This window comes from Notechis scutatus, chromosome 1 (genome assembly GCF_049901735.1).
Source record: "Notechis scutatus isolate UNSWTSFEM ecotype Mainland chromosome 1, rNotScu1.2, whole genome shotgun sequence".
Taxonomy (NCBI): Eukaryota; Metazoa; Chordata; class Lepidosauria; order Squamata; family Elapidae; genus Notechis; species Notechis scutatus.
In genome coordinates this window covers 2903940-2913705 of record NC_142009.1, presented here as the reverse complement: position 1 = coordinate 2913705, position 9766 = coordinate 2903940, and the positions used below count along the sequence as shown (strand labels likewise).

At 51.0% G+C, this 9766-nt stretch overlaps 1 protein-coding gene across 1 annotated transcript in view; it reads left to right on the top strand.

Annotated features, from left to right (window-relative positions):
* The window catches only part of EFCAB5 (EF-hand calcium binding domain 5), a 68679-nt gene extending 60146 nt beyond the window's left edge, over nt 1–8533 (top strand). The window contains 5 exon segments of the mRNA XM_087952838.1: nt 2392–2645; nt 4374–4606; nt 5363–5459; nt 8202–8309; nt 8312–8533. Coding sequence (XP_087808964.1) covers nt 2392–2645; nt 4374–4606; nt 5363–5459; nt 8202–8309; nt 8312–8448 — 829 coding nt within the window. The 3' untranslated portion in view covers nt 8449–8533.
* The last annotated feature ends 1233 nt before the right edge of the window (nt 8534–9766 follow it).

Here is a 9766-nt window from a genome sequence, read left to right as displayed (position 1 = left end):
CCAACAATCTGGGTCCTCATATGACTGACCTCGGAAGGACAGAAGGCTGAGTCAATCTTGAGCTGGTCAGGATCGATCTGCTGGCAGTCGGCAGAATTAGCCTGCAATGCTGCATTCTCACTACCGCACTACTTATAGCTTGCTTCCTTGCTTCCATCCCACCATCCCCTTTCTTTCTTTCTTTCTTTCTTTCTTTCTTTCTTTCTTTCTTTCTTTCTTTCTTTCTTTCTTTCTTTCTTTCTTTCTTCTTTCTTTCTTTCTTTCTTTCTTTCTTTCTTTCTTTCTTTCTTTCTTTCTTTCCTTTCTTTCTTTCTTTCTTTCTTTCTTTCTTTCTTTCTTTCCTTCCTTCCTTCCTTCCTTCCTTCCTTCCTTCCTTCCTTCCTTCCTTCCTTCCTTCCTTCCTTCCTTCCTTCCTTATTCTTCCTTTCTCTCTTTCCTTCCTTTCTCTCCTTGCTTCTGTGGGAAGAAATATCCATCTGGTTCAGTTCCAAGCTGGGAGAGAAACGTTGGAAACATGGAGGCTGATTGGAAAGACGGTTTAATGATGAAGCACAACCACCAAGCCCATGGTTCTGGTGCAGCTGGCCACATGGAGTTGAGAGTGATGGGTTCTTATACTTACTTTGGGCTTCGTATTGAGCTTCCTGTTGTTCTGCAAGAACCATGTCCTCTAATATTCTATTCATATTCATTTCCTATGGGGGTCATGCAGGGGTCATAGTTGGCTCTATAGGCAATGTAGTTGAAGGTCTTACTCTGGGCAGAGGGCTGGGTTAGATGGTCTCCAGGGTCCCGTCCAATCCGTCCATTCTGTGCTTACAAGTTTTAGGAGTTTGTACGAACCTCTCCCACTGCACAGGCAGTCTTCGACTTACAACGGTTCATTTAGTGGCCATTCGTATTTATAACGGCGCTGGGAAGGGCGACCTGTGACCATTTTTCACACTTTTGACCCTGTCGTCAAAATTCAGGCGCTTGGCAACCGAATCGTGTTTACGATGGTTGCAGTGTCCTGGGGCCGTGTGGTTCCCCTTTTCTTGTCACCTTCCACCCTTATCCACCAAGATTGTAGCTTAGGCTACCAAATCTTCTGCCCAGGGAAAATCCTTGGTTGGAGAATGTGATGGATGACACCCAGCTCATGAATATGCTTCACTGGAGAATCTGATTTATGACACCCAGGAGGGAGGGGGGAAACAGGGTCACGGGCGACTGTGAATTACGTATGCCAGAGCTGGCTCCATTTAGGTTCAGTTGGCATGTTGCTCCTAATCAATCTTTTGAGTTTTTTTTGAAGCTCGGCTCGAGGCTCATGATTTAATGACGGCAACCGCTGGAACCCTGACACTAGGACTGATGATGCTATCAAGTTAGGTCAAGAAACGTCTGCAAGAAATCCCCCAAGCTCAGAGAGCACCAAGGACCCCACAGTTCTCCTCCTCCTCCTCCTCCCCTCCTCCCCTCCTCCTCCTCCCCTCCTCCTCCTCCTCCTCCTCCTCCTCCTCCCCTCCTCCTCCTCCTCCTCCTCCTCTCTCTCTTCCCCTCTGCAAATCCCCTCCCTCCTAGCCCTGATGATGCTACCTAGTTGGGTTATGAAACGTCTGCATTAAATCCCTCAAGGTCAGAGAGCACCAAGGACCCCACAGTTCTCCTCCTCCTCCTCCTCCTCCTCCTCCTCCTCCTCCTCCTCCTCCTCCTCCTCCTCCTCCTCCTCCTCCTCCTCTTCCTCCCCTTCTCTTCCCCTCTGCAAATCCCCCTCCCTCCTAGCCCTGATGATGTTACTGTCAACTCGTAAAACATTCCTATGCCTGCTTTCGAGTTGGGTGGGTGGGGGAATCTGAAAGAGCAGTAAAACTAGAAGTACATTCCAACACTTATCTTACATAGATTGTAGCCTAGGCTACCGGATCTTCTGCTCCGAAAATCTTTAATTGGAGAACGTGATTGATGACACCCTGCAGTGCTTCATTGTTGAACCTGATTGATGACACACCCAGGGGGGGATGAGGAAAATAGGGCCATAGGTGACTGTGAATTATATATGCCAGAGTTGGCTTCATTTTTTTGAAGCTCGGCTCAAGACTCATGATTTAATTCGGGCAATCTCCGGAACCCTGACAGTGGCCAGCAAAGACAACGGGGGTGGGTGGGCGGGGAGGAAGATTCACTTCACAACTGTGTGACTAGCTGAACAATTCCAGGGATTCACTTAACAACCGTGGCAAGAACGGTGGCAAAGCAGGGCAAAACTCAACAAGAGTCTCGCTTAGCAACAGAAACGTTGGGCCCATTAAGTCGAGGACTACCCGCGGCAATGGGGAGTTTGTCGTAAGTCGAGGACCCCCTGCGGTGTAGTCGACGTAACCCCCCTTGTGTGGCCTTGGGTTTCAGAGATTACCTGTTTAAGAGCGTAGACTGTGCTCTGGTGGTGACTCAACACCTCTACGGGGAGCAGCGCATGGCGGTGCCTCTGAGGAACACAACTGGGGAAGCGATCCTGGTGCTGGACTTCAACCTTGGACTCAGGCAACAGCTGTCGCCTTGCGCGCACAAGGACCTGCAGAAGATGCTGAAGATGGCGCAAGCCGCCACCCACGAGATCCTGAAAGAGGATTCCGGAGATCTGGAACCATATTACGTCTTGGGTATGGGGGCACATGGAGCGGAGGACAACCCCACCAGATTGTACCGGTCCCGGAAATCTAAGTCTTGGCCACCAGAGGTTCTGGGTGCGCCAACACTGGAGGTTTTTAAGAAGAGGCTGGACAGCCATTTGTGGAATGATGTAGGGTCTCCTGCCTGAACAGGGGGTTGGACTAGATGACCTTCAAGGTCCCTTCCAAACTCGGTTATTCCCCTTCCTTCCTTCTTTCCCTATCTATGGAGGTTTTTAAGAAGAGTTTTTAAGCGGGAAACCCTATACCATTTTAGGCAAATGGTTGTACAATCTCTTCTTAAAAGCTTCCAGGGTTTGAGCATTTTCACAACTTCCGGAGACAAGTTGTTTCACCGATTAATTGTTCTTACATCTTAAAGCAGGCTGGCTGGGGGATTCTGGAAGTGGAAGGCCCCCCCTCTTAAAGCATCCTGGCTGGGGATTCTGGAAGTGGAAGCCCACCCCTCTAAAAGCATCCTGGCTGGGGGATTCTGGGAGTGGAAGCCCACCCCTCTTAAAGCATCCTGGCTGGGGATTCTGGAAGTGGAAGTCCTCCCCTCTTAAAGCATCCTGGCTGGGGGATTCTGGGAGTGGAAGTCTGTCCATCTTAAAGCAGGCTGGCTGGGGGATTCTGGGAGTGGAAGCCCACCCTTCTTAAAGCATCCTGGCTGGGGGATTCTGGGAGTGGAAGTCCATCCCTCTTAAAGCAGGCTGGCTGGGGGATTCTGGAAGTGGAAGCCCACCCCTCTAAAAGCATCCTGGCTGGGGGATTCTGGGAGTGGAAGCCCACCCTCTTAAAGCATCCTGGCTGGGGATTCTGGAAGTGGAAGTCCTCCCTCTTAAAGCATCCTGGCTGGGGATTCTGGGAGTGGAAGCCCACCCCTCTTAAAGCATCCTGGCTGGGGGATTCTGGAAGTGGAAGTCCTCCTCTTAAAGCATCCTGGCTGGGGATTCTGGGAGTGGAAGCCCACCCTCTTAAAGCATCCTGGCTGGGGATTCTGGAAGTGGAAGTCCTCCCCTCTTAAAGCATCCTGGCTGGGGATTCTGGGAGTGGAAGCCCACCCCTCTTAAAGCAGGCTGGCTGGGGATTCTGGGAGGGAAGTCCTCCTCTTAAAGCAGGCTGGCTGGGGATTCTGGGAGTGGTCCTCCCCTCTAAAGCATCCTGGGGATTCTGGGGAGAAGCCACCCTCTTAAAGCATCCTGGCTGGGGGATTCTGGAAGTGGAGTCCTCCCTCTTAAAGCATCCTGGCTGGGGGATTCTGGGAGTGGAAGCCCACCCCTCTTAAAGCAGGCTGGCTGGGGATTCTGGGAGAGGAAGTCCTCCTCTTAAAGCAGGCTGGCTGGGGGATTCTGGGAGTGGAAGTCCTCCCCTCTTAAAGCATCCTGGCTGGGGGATTCTGGGAGTGGAAGTCCACCCCTCTTAAAGCATGCCGGCTGGGGGATTCTGGGAGTGGAAGTCCTCCGCTCTTAAAGCATGCCGGCTGGGGGATTCTGGGAGTGGAAGTCCTCCCCTCTTAAAGCATGCCGGCTGGGGGATTCTGGGAGAGGAAGTCCTCCCCTCTTAAAGCATGCCGGCTGGGGGATTCTGGGAGAGGAAGTCCTCCCCTCTTAAAGCAGGCTGGCTGGGGGATTCTGGGAGTGGAAATCCGCCCATTTCAAAGGTCTTCATTTGAAGCCTCAGAACAGCCTTCTTTAAAATCCCGGTTTATTGTTGCAGAGGCCGAATATGTCGGGGACTGGCGGCGCGGAGGTGTCCTCTTCTACCGCTTCATGCTGCAGGACCTGCAAAACTGCATCTGGAACCTGGACCCCTGGACCTCCTTTGGCGATATCCGATCCTTGGAGAAACCTCCGGCCCTCGTCCACATCATATTGAAATGCGTGGTGCTTATTTTGTACCCGCAGTGGGCCGGCACTGAAGCGGTGGAGAATTGGAGAACCTGCATACAGGTGAGAAACATACTTGGAGGGAATGAGGAACCAAAAAGGGTGACGTTGGGAAACAGCCAGCCAGGCTGGAAAGAAGAGTCAAGCGAGAGCCTAGCTTGGAATCTTTGCGTAGTCGCAAAAGATGTAATTTTCCCCCTGAGGGACGCGGCGGCTCAGTGGCTAAGATGCTGAGCTTGTCGATCAGAAAGGTTGGCAGGTCGGCGGTTCGAATCCCCAGCACCACGTAACAGAGGGAGCTCCCGTTCCTTGTCCCAGCTTCTGCCAAACTAGCAGTTCGAAAGCATGTAAAAAAAAATGCAAGTAGACAAATAGGGACCACCTCGGTGGGAAGGGAACAGCGTTTAGTCATGCCGGCCACACGACCACGGAGACGTCTTCGGACACCGCTGGCTCTTCGGCTTTGAAACGGAGATGAGCACCGCCCCCTAGAGCTGGGAACGACCGGCACACAGGTGCGAGGGAAACCTTTACCTTTACGTAACTTTCCCCCAGATCTATGGGGCCTTATCTGGTCCTTCCCAGGGAAAGGCGAACCCTCTGGGTCAATTCCAGTAGAGTCACCAAGCCTCCAAATTATGACCATGTAATTCACACGATCGCAAGTTTGGATGCTGCCCACGGTCGTTAAGTGTGAAAAACGGCCCGTTGCAATTTTACTTGTAGTGGGGAGAGAGATTGCCACGGCCAACTCTCCCGTTTTGCAGCTCTCTGGGCTTCGATCCTGATGAGCCTGTTTTGGGTTCTCGTTTTACATAGAAACTTGACGGGGAACTGATTGAAAACATTTGCTACTTTGACCCCACGGCTTCTTACGTAGAGGTCCGGCCGGAGGTTCTGTACAGCTGCCTGCGAGGTAAGAGTAAGCAGCCCGATGTGGGAGGCAGGGGAATGTTATGGGTCTCCTCCCTTAAAGGGGTCCCTCTGGTGGGACCAAGAGGAAGAGCCTTCTCCGTGGTGGCTCCCACCCTGTGGACAGGGGTGGGCTGCTACCGGTTCGCACTGGTTCGGAAGAACCGGGTGTTAATTTTACATCTGGTTCACCGAACCGGTAATTGTAATGACTGGCTGGCCCCACTCACCCCACCCCTCCCAGGAGTCCCATTTGACCCGTGTCAAGGCTCCGACAATCCACCCCATTCGAAGTCTCTAGCCGCATCTCTCAAGAGTAAAAAAAATGATTTATTAGGAGTGACCATGACGGCGTTACCTGGGTGCAGCCGACTCTTAAGACCCATCATTCATTTCACCTTTGACCCCGGTCTTCCCCCGCACCCCGTGGATGTATATTCTCCAATGGGACACATCCCTAGCCAAGAGTCACCGATCATCCTCTCCAGGAATAATCTTGCGTGCCAACAGCTTCGGCTGCCTAGCAATTATCTGAAGCATTTAGGGAATGCACTGCTTCCCCCGCACACTCCCTTTCTGCTGGCAACTATAAAAAGGCCAAAGGAGTATTTTTTTTAGTTGACACCAAGAGGGAAGAGCCTTCTCCATGGTGGCTCCCAACCTGTGGACCGGGGTGGGCTGCTACCAAGTTGCACCGGTTTGGGCGAACCGGATGTTAAAATGTCCAACCGGTAATTGCAATGAGTGGCTGGCCCCGCCCAACCCCACCCTTCCCCTCCCAGGAGCCCCCACTTGGCCCCTTTTCGATCCCAGGTCAATGCAGGGCCCGCACGAGACCCCAGCAGGCCAGAAAGGGTCCAAAAGAGCCTCTGGAGTCCGGGGAGGGTGAAAACACGCCCCCCTCTACCATGGTGCAGGCGGGCCGACTAGGCCACGCCCACCATGGCCACGCCCACCCAGCAACCAGGCAAAGAACTGGTTGCTAAAAAATTTGGGAAGCCCACCCCCGCCTGTGGAACATCACCCCTGCAGTATACGGTTGGCCCCCATTTTGACATAACAGGACCGAAAAAAGGAGTTGGAAGGGGCCCCGAAGGTCTTCTAGTCCAGCAGCCCTCAAATTCGCCAAGTGTCAGTCACGTGATCCCTGGACCGCAACCGTTGTAAATACAGGCCCGGTTGCCAAGCGCCCAGCTTTGGATTACATGTCCGTGGGAACAACCTACCACGGTCCTAACTGCGAGACGTTAAGTCGTTAAGTCCCGGGTTTTTTTCACCGCCGTGGTAACTTTCCTGGCAGAATTTTTAATTAGCCTGTCCAAATATAAAATGCAGACAATCCTCGACTTTACGGCCAAAAAGGGACCTCCCCCACAAAAATTTCTGTCATTAAGCAAAACATTTGTGAAATGAATTTCACTCCATTTTGCAACCTTTCATGAACCACTGCAGTTGTTAACTTCACAGGGTCACTTCACATGTTAACTTCATATGGTCATTAAGCGAGCCTGGCTTCTCCCTTGACTTTGCTTGGCCGGAAGTCGCAAAAGGGGATCCCATGACACCCCCAGGAAGGACACTGCAACTGTCGTAAACATGAGTCGGTTGCCAAGCATCCGAATTTTGATCTCGCGACCGCGACGGTCATAAGTGTGAAAAAAACTAAGTCCTAAGTCCCTTTTTTCAGGGCCACTGTAACTGTGAACGTTCGCTAAACTAATCGTTGCAAGTCGAGGACCCACCTGTACAAAGACAAGTAATGGGTCTGTCAACTCATAAAATATTTCTAGGGTCTTTTTAGAGAGGCCATAACAGAAAGGGTGGGGGGAGCAGTGCGGCAGCTTGGAAACCCAAAGTGCATTCCATAAATGTTTTCAAAGATAGTAACTAGGTGACCGAAATTTTTGCCGTGCAAACATCTAACTGGAGAATCTGATTGATGACTCTGGGCTATGGGGGTGTCCCTTTGGAGAATGTGAATTATGATGCACCCAGGGGGTGCAGTGGGAAAAACCAGGGTCAAGGGTGACAGCGAATGATGTGTGAGGCAGTGCACCCAGGCAGTGCTGGCATGTTAACTCCCAATAAATCCTTTGGAAGTTTGCTCGAGACTCGTGATTTAAATGGGGTTAAAGTGCCGGAATCCTGACTGTGTATGTGTTTTGTGTGTGTGTGTGAACTCATAAAACATTTCTATGCCTGTTTTAGAGTTGCCATGAACAGGGGGGGGGGAAAGAAATTTGAAGGAGCAGTGCGGAGGTTTAAAACCGAAAGCGCATTCCATTCTCATCTTGCAGAGATTGTAACTAAGTGACCGGAATTTCTACCCTTGAAAATCCCTAACTGGAGAGAGCCTGATTGATGACTCTGGGCTATGGACGTGGCCCATTGGAGAATATGAATTAGGATACACCTAGAGGGGTGGGGGGGGGAAACCAGGGTCAAGGGTGACAGTGTATAATGTGCCTCGGAGTCGGCTACACCCAGGCAGTGCCGGACCGTTTAACTCCCAATAAATCCTTTGGAAGTTTTGGAAGTTTGGCTCAAGACTCACAATTTAAATGGGGATCACTGCCGGAATCGTGACAGGGTCAAAAGGAACAGGAGGAGGAGGAGGAGGGGAGGAGGAAAAAGAAAAGCATGCTGTTCCTTGGGACAGCAGGAGCGTCGCTAAGCAAACGGCTGCAAGTCGAGGACTGCCTGTCGAAGCTAATCTGGCATGTGTCTTGTTTCCGAAACCAACCAGGTGCACGCCGGAAAGCGGTCTGGAGGTTCGGCTCGGCTCCGCTGGAGTACCTTTACAACTGGGTGCACGCCTGCCTGTCTTTGATCAAAATGGCCAAGAAACTTCAACACCACGACAGTCTGGCCGACTCGCTTCAGCCCTTTTAACGCCCACGCTTTCTCAGTCCATCCGGTCGTCTCAGATTTCGGCCCTTCGGTCCATCTCTTTTTGCTACTCGCTTAATGCAAGCTGGGCCCCGACTTCGTAGCGTTTGCTAAAGGTGCAGCGCCTGGTTTCCCAGGCGGGAGTTCTAGTTCTTGCCTGTAACCAGCCGGGATCTTGGAACCCACAAAGTTCAGAGTTAAAAGAGGGGAGGGGGTGTTTCACATTTTTTTTGCAAATAAGCGCCTTGTTTCCCAGGCGGGAGTTATAGTTCTTGCTTGTAATTACGTTTCAATTGGGGGGAGAGAGAGAGATTGGGGTACAAAGCAGGAAGTTCAAAACCAGCCGGGTTCTTGCAACCCACAGAGTTCAGAGTTAAAAGGGTGGGACTTCACCATTTGGTTTGCAAACAAGCGCCTTATTTCCCAGGCGGGAGTTATAGTATTAGCCTGTAATTCCGAAACGTTTCAATATGGGAAGAGAGAGAATTGGGGTACAAAGCAAGGGAGGTTCAAAAGCAGCCGGGTTCCTGCAACCCACAAAGTTAAAAGGGCTTCACAAAAGATTTGCAAATAAGCGCCATATTTCCCAGGCGGGAGTTATAGTTCTCGCTTGTAATTCCGAAATGTTTCAATAGGGGACGACAGAGAGAGAGAGAGAATTGGAGTGCAAAGCAGGGAGGTTCAATACCAATCGGGTTCTTGCAACCCAGAGAGTTAAAAGGGGGGCTTCACAAAAGATTTGCAAACAAGCGCCTTATTTCCCAGGTGGGAGTTATAGTTCTCGACTGTAATTCTGAAAAGTTTTGATAGGGGGTGACACAGAGAGAGAGAGAGAATTGGGGTACAAAACAGGGAAGATCCAAACCAGCCAGGTTCTTGCAACCCACAAAGTTTAAAGGGTGTGGGCTTACAAAAGATTTGCACCCCGTAGCATCTTTGGAGAAATCATTCCAATAGAATAAAGATGGGGAAAACGGGGGTGCATTTCCCTTCCTCCCCGACTCGTTCGCCCCCTCCGAAGGAATAACCAGTTTTCCCATGGGCCGGTTTGCTGAAGAGGCCAACGCCGTTCCGACTTATCTTCGGAAACATCGTTTTTAATAAAATTTGGGGGGAAATTAAAATATTTTCTTCTTTCTTTCTTTCTTTTTTTTTTGTCTCCTCCTTGTGACAAAAACACGGCGCGTCTTATCTGGCCAGCGTTTTGCCACCTGGAGATTACAAGCTTGATTTCGAGGCTTTGCCGATAAAATACGCCGCGGTTGTTATTACAACCGGCAAATCCTTTTGATTATCAGCCGTGTCGAGAGCTGGCTTGGGGTGGCTGGGTGTTTAATATCGGGAAGACAGAGGGGAGAGAGAGAGAGACATGATAATCCTGGAAATAAGTTTTGCGGTGTTTTTTTTCCCCTCACACAGAGA